This window comes from Cornus florida, unplaced genomic scaffold (genome assembly GCF_030987335.1).
Source record: "Cornus florida cultivar Cherokee Brave unplaced genomic scaffold, ASM3098733v1 CherokeeBrave_3.0.0_Hap2_Chr11, whole genome shotgun sequence".
In the NCBI taxonomy this organism is placed as follows: Eukaryota; Viridiplantae; Streptophyta; class Magnoliopsida; order Cornales; family Cornaceae; genus Cornus; species Cornus florida.
Genome location: NW_026775581.1, coordinates 99441580 through 99456399, shown reverse-complemented (window position 1 = coordinate 99456399; position 14820 = coordinate 99441580). Strand labels below are relative to the sequence as shown.

The following is a 14820-nucleotide window of genomic DNA, read 5'->3' as shown; positions in this document are numbered from 1 at the left end:
AAATGTTAAGTGATTATGTCATTACTATTAAAAAAGAAAGAAAAAAAAAAAAGAGTTAAATAAAATTGTAATATTAAATATAATTCTTTACAAAATATGATGGACTAAAGTTTAAACATGGAATTTCGCATCTAACCAATAATATTACAGCATTAAACCAATAGTCCACTTGTACAAATACTAATTACAAGTGTTTTTTTTTTTTCCTCACACTAAATAAAGATGTTTCTTGTAAATAAAAAATAAAATTAAAAGAAAGATGTTTCTGGACCACTGGATTGGGAATTTATTGGGAACATGACTCTAAATCTATTTGAGAGGAAGATGGAAAATTATCATAGAATCTTTTTTTATTTATATAGAAAGAGAAAGGAGTTATATGCAGAAGATGGTGGGCAAAGGCATCAGTTTGAAAGGACTCGGAATCAAGAACGTCAATCTTGTATGATCCACTCTCTTTTTTCTTTTAATTCTATGTTTTTCACTGCAATCCTTAATCATCTTGCTTTTCATACCACAAGCGCACATGCTAATATTTGTTTTTAGTTCGATCAAGCAACAAGAACAAGCATAAAGGAACCCAATTTGCGAACCGAAGAAACTTATTGAGGAGATTTGCATAACAGAAGAGAGAGAGAGGGGGAGTGGTGTACGGCTGAGAGGAAAAGGAGATAAAAGATAAGGATGGCTTATAAACGAGAGAGAGTCGATAGTGTCATTTAAGTGAGTGAGATGGTTCTCTGTGTTTTCACCAAAGTGAGAACAATTTTTCAAAAATCCACAAAAAACCTTTTTTTGGTTCTCTAAAAACCTACACTCTGTTAACTCAGTTTTGTAAATACTGTTCTTTAAAAACTGATCCAAGCAAGACAAAAAAATGGTTTTTGAATTTTTGTAACTCTCAGAACACAAAACTATTTTGAGAGTAGCAATCCAAGCAAAGCCTTATCTTTTTCTCTCTCACTTGTATTGAGAGTATGTGTGTATCTAGGCTTCGTAAAATTATTATTTATACTAATAGAAGTGGAAATGTAATTAACTTAATACTAATGAAAGTATTTAATTTTCATAAATAATATATAAATTAATATGAAAAAAACTTTATTTATAATTTATTAAAAATTCATTAAGACATCCGTTGGAGTTTTAATAAATTAATGACTAATTAATTTAAAACACGTAACTCCAACATGTTATACATGGAGATCTACATCGATCACTACAAAATGACAGTAAAAGTTTGAATAGATATATGCCATATAATAAATTGCAATGACTTAATCGAAATTCATATACTTTGAACAAAAGAATGATTCAATTACGTGCCCTTTAGTTATTTGTCATTCTTAATAGACTTGGACCCGCATAATTAAACTATTATCTCAGGTTAAGGAAAAAAAAAAAAAAAAAAGAGTCTCAATGTTGAATTAAGTGGACCAATAATCATGGGTCCATCAAGAGTCTTGCTTGATCAAAAGTCTTACCTCTCATATGAAATGAAGCAGCCCCTGTCACTTCAATTCCTAATCCATCTACTGTATATGCATCTATATATATATATATATATATATTGAAATCCCAGAAGAATTCAAACCTCTTAACTCCAACTTATACGGCATACGCATAATTAAATGCTGAATTGCTGGCCTAGAGGAAAATAATAATAATAAAAATTTTTAAAAAAATGCTTAATTGGTGACCAAATGCTCTCACAATCTATATAAATATCCCTAGTTGTGTAGACAACATGATAACCTTAGGACTACATAGATTTCTGGCTTTACAAGCAATGGCATTTCATACTAAAAGCTCTATTCTGGCGATGCTTATAATCTTTGCTGTAGTTTTATCTCCTATGTTGCCATCTATCGAAGCTCGAGTGACTCAACAAGGTAAATCCTGTTACATGTAATATATATATATATATATATATATATATACATATGACGTAAAATATTGTTTGTTAATTTCTTCTATATTATGATATTTGCAGAACTTATTGGGAAAGGACGTGTATATTGTCCTGCCTGCGTATGTTGTGAACCTCCACCACCGGGCTCGTGTTGCCGTTGTGGCTGTGCTTCTCCTGTCCAGACTCAATCTGAAACTGGTTCTCCGTGAAGCAAGCACGTACATCATATTTATCAGTTTTAAGGCACTTCAACATCAATTCAGCATAATGTTTTTTAGAAGATATATAACTAATGAAGTGTTTGGATATTTTAATTACCATAATTTTCTTTTTAGTATTTGAATAATAATGTGTGTATGTCACCATGTTGGAATAAAGAATAAAAGGTGGACTTTCTCCTCTTAACCGCACATATATATGTTCTCTTTAGAAAAATGTGCAGAAAATTTATGAACTGTGTTTAAAAATTAGGTAATTCAGTGTATAAGTCTTCTGTAATTGTAGAGGGTCAGATGTACACTTTCTTACATTTGTATACGATATTATTTTTGTATATGTGTATGTATGTATATATATATATATTCACAAAATTAATGGTTAATTAATATCAAAACAACTTTCTAATTTGTAGAAATACTTTCCAGTCAACAGTTCAATCAAAGGACAATTCAATTCTGGTATTATTTCAGTCTTCATTTTCACATGCAAAGGTCAGGGTGGTTTCTTGCCCATAAACTTAGCCCAAATTAGTCTTCCTCCTGACCAAATTGGTTAGTGTGGTTTATGATTGAGATTTGGAGGATGTCTGATTTGTGTGATGTTGAATTTGATACAATATAATATGGGATTATGGGGAGGTTGGATAACGGTCACATTTGGATTTTTGGGCTTCCTATGAATTTGGTCCACCAGCTTCTTTTGCTGGACTTAGTCTCTTATTTAACTTTTGCTGGGCTTTACATGCCCTGGCCTAAATGATTGTACTTATAAAATGCCCATTCTCTGGGCCAGTAAATTTCACACACATATATATAAATATCATTTACCTTCCATTATTCACACACACATATAAATATCATTTACCTTCAAATATTAAAATATATATATCTTAGTAAAAATTTTGGTGTCAAAAAGTAACTTTACAAATAAATAATCAGGAGAGAAATCTGAATGGACCATTTAAAAAGTAATAATTATTTATTTGTAAAGTTTAGGATATAATTGTCCTTGCATATAAGATTGTAGTGCAAACAAAGAAAAATAGAGTAGGAATAGTGCCTCCCTAAAATTAAATATATAATTTGAAAAGTTGAATGTTCAAACTGTGATATCACTTTTTGTGGATCACTTTAAAAAGTGATGTTGATAAAACCCCTCCTCTATTAATGACAAAAACCAACCCATTAAAAAATTGAAATTTGTCTGAGCCCGGGTTCAAACTGGGGACCTCTAGCGTGTGAGACTAACGTGATAACCGACTACACCACCCAGACCTTGGTGAGCACATGCTTTGAAGAATAAACCAGAATCATTAAATATATCTAATTTCAGACATTACTTATATTGATTTATGCCTTCTTGTTTTTAATCCTACAAGGCCTCTTTCCATTTCCACAAATTTTCAAACGCACTCTGGCGTCAAACATGAGGTATGATCAGTCGATCTAATGCCTTGCCTTGACGGGTCAAGAGCAATGTCTATGAAAGCGTGTTGGTGCACTACTCCGTCTTTTGGATTGTAATTTTGCCACTACTTCCCATTTGTCACCAAACACCAGAATTTTGAGTAAAAATAAATCTTAATTAACAACAAAACTAAATTCAAGCACAAAAATAACAGGTTACACACAAAAATAAAAAAAAATAGAAAACCCTCTTTTTTTACAATTATTTTTTTTTATATATTATTTCACTTCAAACCCTAACAATTAAAGCATTGTTCATACATTTTTTTGGCTCGAATTTGAGCAGCCCACTCATGGAGGCTCCTCCATGTGCAGAAATTTTTTGTCAACATGTCGGCTTCATTCACCATTTAAATCAATGCTTATAGTTGCATTAATTCAACTATTCCTCCTACAAGAGAAGAAAAACCATCCACACAAATAGTGAGTCAATTAGATGAAGATTAAAATAATGCCCTTTATTGTTTGTGAAAATTTAATTGACCCGTCACTGTTGCAACTTGTAAAACTCGTTCTAGTTTGAGTGTGAACTGTTTGACAAAAAAAATATAAAAAGTCCAAATGTCGAATAAATTGGGTTTATCAAGCCCAGGGATATCAACCATTACTTGGTCCTGTTCATAAATTCGGGCTTTGTAAAAAAACATTTAAGACAAAATGATAATCATGAAGCTCAAAATTCTTACATCTGGCCCTATCAGAAGAAAATTTCAAACCTGTAAATTCAAATCAGACGGCATACATGCGTAATAAAAAGCTGAATTGTTGACCCAAATGCTCCCACAGCCTATATAAATATCCCAACTTATACATGTACGTGTAGATAAAATTATAACCTTAGGCGTACTACATCGATTGCTAGGTTTAACAAGCAATGGCATTTGATAATAAAAGGTCTATTCTGGCGGTGTTTATCTTATTTGCAGTAGTTTTATCTCCTACATTAACATGTAATGCAGCTCGATTCACTCAACGAGGTAAATTCCATCACCACCCATGTTGCTGACATTCATGAACTCCATAATATGCATATAATATACATATGATATGTATATATACAAATTCTCGAAAGGTTATATGATATATATATATATATATATATATATATATAATAGTGCATGTTTCTTAATTTCTTCTGATGGTATATGCAGAACTTCTGACCGGACCTATATGTCCTGCCTGTGTCTGTTGTTCACCTCCACCTCCGAACTCATGTTGCCCTTGCTGTTCTACTCCTGTCCCGACATCTGGAACTGTTACTCCATGAAGCACGTCATACCTATCACTTATGATCAGTTTAAGGCACTGGCACTTCAACGTCAATTCAGTACCATATATATATATATATATATATAATTAATGTATTAAAAACATAAATAATGAAGTGTCTATGGATATTTATTACTATAATATTTTTCTTTTGACATAGTATTTCAATAATGTATGTTACTATGTTGGAATAAAGATGGACTTTCTCCTCTCAACTTCTACATGTGTTCTCTCTTTGGTAAAATGTTATGATAAATGATGCATTAATGCATATATATATGTGTGTGTCAACGTGTGTGTATATATATATACATATATATTCACAAAACCAATGGTAAATTAATATCAAAACAACCAAAAGGACAATTAATTCAATTCAATTAAGGAATTTAAATTTGTGCATAACAGACATTTCATAAAAGAAGTAAGCAAAAAAATTTGAAATTTCTGATGTTCAGACGATGACACGGAGGTTTAGCCATCAATAATGCTCAAGTGAAATCATCAATAAAACTTTTCACTCTGCTACGTTGTTACGAGTACAAATTTAATTAAGGCATTAGCCCTTCAAATTAATTCTGATTTTAATGTAAAGTGACACTTCATGAATATATATATATATATATATATATGTTAATCATGATGTGATCATACAGCAATCACAGCGCATATAGATACATAACTGTTGATATGATTACAGTGAATTGAGATGTCCAAAGTCCAAACAGTGTTGATTTTAAAATTGTGATTATCAGCTTAATTTTTTTAACCTTTTTATCACACATATATCACCACCATGTTTAATTGGGACTCATCTACAAAACATGCGGTACTGAACATGATCACCACCTGACAATTTCTTACAATATTACACAAAAATATATATATATATTCTTAAATTTTGTTAGTACGTAGTTAGAGAAAAGGGTTAGTAAACTACTGGAAACAACGAAAGCACAACTAACCTTATAAGGGCATTTACTAGAAAGCATATTCAAATCATCATTAATTTTTTTCTAAGAAGGAAAAAATGTATTCAGTCAATTAAGCTGAAATCTTACTTTGAAAATGGTGGCATTTTGATTAAAAACCCAAAACAGACCAATTCAACCAGTGGACTTAATTACCGACAAAATAAAATAAAAAACAGTGCACTTCAAACTTTTGATTCAAACAATGAGGCTAATGAATTTATTTTTTATGCTAAGCCTAAAGCTCTCATATCTACATAAACAATGCCTTGCTCTATACGCACATTGTGACCGTACAGGCAAATTAATCTGTTAACACATTTCTATACAATAAATTATGGAGTGCTACTCTCAGAAGTCTATGTTGGCGTCCCTTTTAATTTTTGCAATTATTTTATCTCCTGTTTTACCGTGCAAATGCAGTTAGAGTGACTCATCGAGATAAAACACATTTCTCTGTTTTTACAAAACATTATTTAGAGAACATTTTTTAAGTATTCTAAATTCAAGTCTTTTTTTAATTATTATTTATTTATTTACCCCGACAATGGTTAGACCATCTCTAATGCAAAATGCTATTTTTGCATGCCAAATCTATATTTTGAGAGGAGCTACAGTGTCAAAATGTTATATTTTAGTAATTTTGCTCCAATGGTGCATTTAATCCAAAATGCAATTTTTTAATATAACAACTATTATTTTTCAACTACCACTCCCAACTACAATTTTCAACAACATTTTTTTTTTTTTTTTGGTGAGTGTTTGTATTTTATTTAGCTTATTTGCCTTATTAAAAATAAATAAATAAAAACACTAACATATATATATACACACACACACACACAATAGACATATACATATGACACACAACATATACAAGCACGACTGACATATATATATATATATACATATAATAGACATATATATATATATATACACACACAATAGATATATACATATATACACTGACATATATATATATATATACAAGCACAACTGATGTATATATATATATATACACAAGCACAACACCAAATTGGCAGCCCATGCGAGAGAGAAGAGAGAAGAAAGAGAGCAATATCAGATTTGGCAATAGTTATATGTTATGTTATATTTGACATAACATTTGATAAAGTTATATTTTGATAGCCTATTTGACATGCTATTAGAGAGCCCATTTTAAACCCATATGCTATATTTTGAAAATAGCAACCCAAATACAGCCCATTGGAGTTGCTCTTAGTAGTTAGTTTGGGAGATGAAGGAATCAAATCTAAATCGATTGGAAGCACTTTTGACCGACCTGGCCCTTTTATCACTCGGACAACACCACTACACCTCAAATTCAAGTGTTTTAAATTTCTGCTTTCATAGAATAGTTTCAGATCAATTTATAAAAAAAAAAATTTTGAACTAATTTTGCATTTTTTGTTAATTATTTGATTTTTTTTTTTTCCCCAATCATGCAGAGCTTGCTGAACTACTGAAAGATCCAATTATGTGTCCCCCAGTGTGTGTGTTGCGGCCCAGCGCCACCAGGCTCATGTTTCCCATGTGGGCCATGCTGAAAATGGGACCTCATGAGGAGTTGATTTGTGAAACTATTGCGTGTATGTGTGAATGTATGCAAACCCATGTGTCATTTCAGGTCTAACAGAATCTTTTCAATAAAGGGCGGTTGACATCAAAGTGTGTATGATTAAGTTACCATATGTGCAAGGTGTCCTTCCACATATATTTATTTTAATAATAATAAAATAAAAAATATACATATATATTTCAACTTTTAATTATTGTTCTTACCGAATCAAAATATGTTTCCACTTGGTTCCATTTCTATTTTGAGCTAAAAATGATACCTCGTAAGGTGGGACAATTCGCACTACCTTTGTAATTGGATCACCGTGCTTACTTAGCCTGGACTCGGGCACCTAGATACCTAGGCAAGCGCTTGATTATAAGTCCAAATCAATGGATCGAGCACTTGCCTTCTAACCCAAAAACTTAAGTTGTTGGGTACGTATTTTTTCATATTCACCCACATGTACTTAATACTCTTTTCATCTGAATCCCATGTAGAACAAAAACACTAGATATCTACATCACTACTGTACTAAAAACTTTAAATGATTCTATGGCATAATATATACCGAAAAGACAAATTAATCTCAATTAATATACTTTGAACAAAATAACAAATCCAATGGAACACAAGCCATGCACACAAATAATGATTCAATTACATGAAGATTAGACGTGTAAGTTTTTTTTTTTTAAGTTGGTACTCACAATAGTACACGTGCCTCCATTAAGGTTCGAAATTCTAATCTTCCTTTGAGAAATAAGAATCTGATACTGTTAGGCCTGATCTATTGATAAAATTTGTGTAAGTTTAATAATCTTGATGGAATTGGACCCGCATAAGTAGTCTTAATTTGTTAAACAACATTGGTCAAGTCAAGTGTGAACTATTTGAAGAAAACAAAAAAGAGTCTAAATGTTGAATTAATAAGTGAACCAACATTAATGAGTTCGTCAAAAGTCTTGCCTCTCGTACACGAAATGAATCTAGCCCTTCCCAGAAATTTCACAAGAAGAATTCAAACCTCTAAATCAAAATTACACGGCATATGCATATATAATCCATCAAATGCTACACAATTGCCCTCACAACCTATATAAATATCCCACGTTGTGTAGACAGCGTTATATTAACCTTAGGACTAGAACATTAATTAATTGCTAAGTTAACAAGCAATTAATGGCAATATTTGATACTAAAAGGTCTATTCTGGTGATGTTCATCATCTTTGCAGTAGTTTTATCTGCTATGTTAACATGTAATGCAGCTCGAGTGACTCAACGAGGTAAATTTCTGTCACCACCTTACATGTTGCTGACAATATTCATGAACTCATTGATACATACATACAAACATGAAACATATAATATACATATATATGATATACATGTATAAAATAAAATTGTATCTTAATTTCTTCTCATGATATATATATATATGTGCAGAACTTTTTGGGAATGGACGTGTATATTGTCCTACCTGTGTATGCTGTGAACCTCCACCACCAAATGCTTGTTGCCGTTGTGGATGCTAGCTCTTCTCCTTTCCAGTTTACGGCACTTCGATCGATAACAACAATTCAGCAGAATGTTTTTAAAAGACAAATAATGTTAGTGTCGACAATGGATATTTCTTACCATATATTTTTCCTTTCGGTATTTGAACCATGTTTGTGTGTGTGACGTGTGTCACTATGTTGGAAATTTGAAATAAAGATGGGGTTTCTCCTCTCCACCTCTACATCAGTGAAACATATATGAAGAAAAAATTTGAACCTAGACATATATATATATATATATATAAATTATTACATATAAATGGTGGTAATGATTCATATTTATTATTTAATAGAGTGAAAGTCTCGTAATTTGGAAAAAAAATAAAATTGACTAAAATACTAGTGTGGACATGAAAAAATACTGTTTATTCTCAATGAGGTATCACTTTTAAGCACATATGTATCATTTTTTGTGTACGGAGGTACCACTTTTTGTGCATCAAGTACCACTTTTGTTTTGGGTATAGAGGTACCACTTTTTATGTATCAGGTATCATTTTTTTGTGCAAAATAAAAAAGTGATACCTAATGACAAAAAATAATACATGCATGCACAAACAGTGGTACTTATGTGCCTAAAAATGGTACCTCAGTGAGGGTAAATAGTATTTTTTCATGTCTTAATTTTTTCGAAATTATGAAACTTTAACTCCATTAAATGGTAAATATTGATGATTAACACCATATATATATATATATATATATATATATATATATATATATATATATATATTTGTGTTTAAAAGATGGTTAATCGAGTACACAAGACTTGTTGTCATTGCATTTTGAATTTTTGGGCTTTCTTATGGATTTGGTCAATGGTCCACCAGTTTCTTTTTCTGGACTTAGTCTCTTAACTTATGTTGGGCTTTACATTCCATAGCCAAAAGGCTTGGACTTATAAAACCAACTACTCTCTTAACTTTTGTTGGGCATTACATGGCCATAGCCTAAAGGCCCATTCTTTGGGCCTGTAAATTTCACTTGTATAAATATCATTTACCTTCAGATATAAATATTTAAAAAAAAAAAAAAAAAAAAAAAAAAAAAAACCTATTCATATTCTCTAATTGTTTTATTTATATTAAAGCTCCATTTGTTTGGATGTAAAAAAATTTCAAAAAATATTTTTTTATATTTTGGTGTTTGATTATCATAAAATATATACGAAGAAAAAATATTAAAATTTAAAACAAATAATTTAGCCATCAATTTTTGACAAATTATTTTACATGCACTCTGCTTAAAAACTCGACCTAAACATTTGTCAAACGGTGATAAAGTGTATATATATATCAAAACAAACAAGGAGGCTAAGTAAAATAGTTTTGCCCTTTAAAAAAAAAAAAAAAAAAAAAAAAAAAAAAAAAAAAAAAAACCTATTCATATTCTCTAATTGTTTTATTTATATTAAAGCTCCATTTGTTTGGAGGTAAAAAAATTTCAAAAAATATTTTTTTATATTTTGGTGTTTGATTATCGTAAAATATTTACGAAGAAAAAATATTAAAATTTAAAACAAATAATTTAGCCATCAATTTTCGACAAATTATTTTACATGCACTCTGCTTAAGGACTCGACCTAAACATTTGCCAAACAGTGATAAATATATATATATATATATATATATATATATATATATATCAAAACAAACAAGGAGGCTAAGTAAAATAGTTTTGCCCTTAATAACAGTATTAATTAGGTGAGAGTCAATTGCCCTTTTCCATTTTATAGTTATTTTGTTTTCCACGCAAGCTGAATAACCTATTGGATAAGTCAATGCTTAAATTAAGCATCTTCTGGTGATTAGTATGCACATGGAAAATGTTGTAATTCTTCCTTTACTTTTTTCTTTTATTTTTGGAGTTTATGGATCGGACACCAATGGACATAAATCGAGACGGTTTGAATGTTAAACTTATTAGAAGCAATATTGTGAATGATTGTGCATTTACTTGAATTTAGATCATGTGATCCCACTAATAACTAATTGTCACTTGTTCAAATATATGAACCCCTTGAAAGAGTTTTGAGTCATAAAATCCAATCCCAAGGTACTCAATCTCCAAACCTAGCCTTAATTTAAAGTTTTAACATGGTCCAACAGAAGGTGAGACACATCTTTAATACATAACAAGACTTTCACAACAGAAAAAGTAATTCCTTTTGGCTTTCTTATATGGGAATTTAAGTTGAGTAGAAAAAATGCCATTATTAAAGGAAACACAGTTGCAAGCATTAAAAGAAAGGTTGAAAAAATCCAAAGGGTTACTTTATCTTTAGTGAATAAAATAAATTTGTCTGAGCCCGGGTTCGAACCGGGGACCTCTAGTGTGTGAGACTAGCGTGATAACCAACTACACCACCCAGACTGTTTCAGGGTTGATGGCTGTAATTGGCTACTTGATCTATATTATGTGTCTTTGTGCATTTTCTTTTGGAGCTTAAAACAAAAACAAAAAGATAATTTCAGACATTTTACATTTATGTTTTTCCTCCTACAGTGCCTTTTGCATTTTAACGAATTTATCGTCCCATGGAGAGAAGACGTTATACATTGTCAATAAAAATATATTATTTTTTAAAATTAATCCTATCTTTTTTAAAAAATTGATCTTAACTCTCAATTATGTGTTTTATTAATTTTCATTGGCCAAACACACAACAAGTATGCCCATCTTGGGGGATTGTAATTTTGTGTGAATTTTTCATTTGTCACTAAACGACATAATTTCGTTTAATTTTCTTTTAAGAATTTACAAATCATATTGTTAGGATAAACAAGGTAGAGATTACAAGTTTCAGCGTTCAACCCCTATCTTTCACACTTCCTTTCTTACAATTTTCTTACATTTTTCCACTTCAAACCCTAACCGCCCTTGGACAATATCCACGACCCTCAAACAAAATCGGGTCAAAAAATCCATCGCTTGGGGTCATGTTAAACAAAATTCGGACAACATAACACTGTATGATATTTGGTTTTTTTGCATCTTCTCTCTCTAATCTTATAGAACATTGATCACCAAGTTCACTATCTAAATAGGGTTTTTATTTCATTTGCTCAATTGTATTTTTAAGAACATGAAGTGGCTTCCTGAATGAATAACATGAATACGGCCATGTCTTATCACTTATGTAAGTCGAATCTGTCATTTTCACTCTTCACCATCGAAAATCAATTTATAGCGAATCAGAACTATACAAATTTGGACATCCCAAGAACATAGAATCAGTTTGTGATGTTGTTCCATGACATTGGAGCCATAAATCAATCCTGATCTACAACTCATCAGTAGTTGTATATGACAGTAGAACTTTTTTTTTTTTTTTTTTTGAAGGGTACTATGCAATAAAACAAAATGCAACTACATAATATGATTTTTCCATACATGTTTGTGGCTCAAATTTGAGCAACCCACTCATGGAGTATGCTCCATGTGCTGAATTTTTTTGTCAACATGTCGGCTTCATTCACCGTTTAAATCAACGATTATAGCTGCATTAACGCAATTATTCATACAAGAGAAGAAAAACCATGCACGCAAGTAATGATTCAATTAGATATATGAAGATTAAAATAAAATGCCCTTTATTATTAGTGAAAACAAATTGTTTAAATTCAATCTTGATAAACTTAATTGGATATTATTTCGAGTTAAACACCATTGCGTACTCTTATATACCCAATTAGACATTTATTGACCAGTCGCTGTTGCAACTTGTAAGGCACTAGTTGAAGTGTGAACTGTTTGAAAAAAAAAAAAAAAAGTCCAAATGTTGAATTAATTGAACCAATAAAGGATGGTTTTTTCAAGATTCTGGTTTGATCAAAAATATATCTTACCTCTCACATCATGAAATGAAGCCCTACTGTCTCACTTCCCACACCATCAAAGTGGATATGTATCAATATAGTTATATAGATATTCAAATCAGACGGCATAGGGGTAATCAAAAGCTGAATTGCTGACCCAATTGCTCTCACAACCTGTATAAATATCCCCATTTGTGAATTGTGTAGATAAAATTATAACCTTAAGACTGCATAGATTGATATATTAACAAGCAATGGCATTTGATAATAAAAGGTCTATTCTGGTGATGCTTATCATATTTGCCGCAGTTTTATCTCCGACATTAACATGTAATGCAGCTCGATTGACTCAACGAGGTAAATTCCATCACCACCTTACATGTTAATGACATTCATTAACTCCATCGTTGATTGTTGATACATACATGTTATATATAAAATATTGTTTCAAACTTAATTGGTTTCTTCTCATGATATATGCAGAACTACTTGCCTGTTCTGTCTGTGAATGCTGTGAACCTCCACCACACGGCTCATGTTGCCGATGCTGTTCTTCTCCTGTCCAGACATCTGAAACTGGTTCTCCATGAAGCAACATATATAGCTATCAGTTCAAGGCACTTAATTCTACATAAATTCAGCATATATAAATAACAAAGTGTCTATGGATATTTGCTACCGTATTTTTCTTTTTGACATAGTATTTAAACAACGTGTGTTACTATGTTGGAATAAAGATGGACTTTCTCCTCTCAACTTGTACATGTGTAACTGTGTTCTCTCTATAGTAAAATATGAGCAAAAATTATGTATTAAAGCATATTGTGTGTTAATGTATATATACACACATATATATTCACAAAATTAATGGTTAATTGATATCAAAACAACTTTCTAATTTTTTAAAAATAATATCCATTCAACAGTTCAACCATAAGGACAATTCAATTCTTGTTTTATTTCATTCTTCATGTTCACAGTGTAACTCTCTTGACAAGAAATGAAGCAAAATTAAACTCTGCCAAACAACTAATTAAGCAGTAGCAAGTTGCAGCTAAACTTGGAAAAGAATGGTTTAAAATGGACTTGATCCTGAATTTAAAAATGTGCATAACAGCCATTTCATAAAAGAAGTAAAAGCAAAAATATTGACATTTCTGGTGTTCAGATGATGACAATGTGTGATACGAGCTTTAGCGATTGCTAATGCTCAAGTGCAATTAATTATGTTAGCTAGAACTTACACAAAGACTTTTTTACTCACTCTGCTACGTTGTTGTTATGAGTACAGATTAAGGCATTAGCCCTTTAAGTTCTGATTTTACTATAAAGTGACACCTAATGAATGGTTGAATAAAATATCACGAATATACTCACCATGATTTGATACAGCAATCACAGCGCGTACATAACTGTTGCTGTGGTTACGATGATCACAGCTCTGAATATATATAAGATGTTCCACAGGTTTGATCAGAAAAAACCTTCCATTATGGTAAGGCATTTTGAGCACTGCCAAAAGACTATTTAACAGCATTAGGATAGTAAATGGTGTTGACGTTTTACAGCATGTTAAATTGTGAAGGAGTTCATTTTTATCACGACTTGCAACCAACCTTGTAAAAGACATCAAAAAACAAGGCTTCACAATTTCGTCATCAATTTCATTATAGCTTTTATTGTTTCATTTATATCCATCTGAGCATCGAATTTTCTGTTTGGTAATTTTAAATTTGTGATTATCAGCTTAAACTTGTCATCACACAGGAGCCTGCATCACACGATATCACCATGTTTGGGACTCATCTAAATATCTAATATGGCATGATCTGAATGTGCTACAAAACATGCGGTGGTTCTTAATTTTTTTACTAGTTAGAAGGAAAGGGTTAGTAAACTACAGGAAACAACTAAAGCACAACTAACTTTATAAGGGCATTTACTAGAAAGCCTATTCAAACCATCTTTAATTTTTTTTTTAAGAACGCAAAAATCGTACTTTGACAATGGTGGCATTTTGATTAA

The 14820-nt window shown here is 31.1% G+C and overlaps 1 protein-coding gene, 3 long non-coding RNA genes and 2 other non-coding genes across 6 annotated transcripts; 4 read left to right on the top strand and 2 right to left on the bottom strand.

Annotated features, from left to right (window-relative positions):
- The first annotated feature begins 1732 nt into the window (after positions 1-1732).
- On the top strand, positions 1733-2322 carry LOC132286437 (uncharacterized). The gene is made up of 2 exons (XM_059788772.1): positions 1733-1892; positions 1994-2322. Exons 1-2 carry the CDS (start codon positions 1748-1750, stop codon positions 2119-2121), a joined length of 273 nt encoding a protein of 90 aa, XP_059644755.1. The 5' UTR covers positions 1733-1747; the 3' UTR covers positions 2122-2322.
- A 1009-nt stretch (positions 2323-3331) lies between these two features.
- TRNAV-CAC (transfer RNA valine (anticodon CAC)) lies at positions 3332-3405 on the bottom strand. Its single transcript has one exon. It is a non-coding gene; the product is annotated as a tRNA-Val (tRNA).
- Positions 3406-4366: 961 nt separating this feature from the next.
- On the top strand, positions 4367-5081 carry LOC132284200 (uncharacterized). Its single transcript, XR_009472216.1, has 2 exons — positions 4367-4574; positions 4749-5081. It is a non-coding gene; the product is annotated as an uncharacterized LOC132284200 (long non-coding RNA).
- A 3428-nt stretch (positions 5082-8509) lies between these two features.
- LOC132284268 (uncharacterized) lies at positions 8510-9159 on the top strand. The gene is made up of 2 exons (XR_009472231.1): positions 8510-8704; positions 8865-9159. It is a non-coding gene; the product is annotated as an uncharacterized LOC132284268 (long non-coding RNA).
- Positions 9160-11276: 2117 nt separating this feature from the next.
- On the bottom strand, positions 11277-11350 carry TRNAV-CAC (transfer RNA valine (anticodon CAC)). The gene has a single exon. It is a non-coding gene; the product is annotated as a tRNA-Val (tRNA).
- Positions 11351-12553: 1203 nt separating this feature from the next.
- Positions 12554-13551, top strand: LOC132285134 (uncharacterized). The gene is made up of 2 exons (XR_009472444.1): positions 12554-13152; positions 13279-13551. It is a non-coding gene; the product is annotated as an uncharacterized LOC132285134 (long non-coding RNA).
- Positions 13552-14820: the final 1269 nt, after the last annotated feature.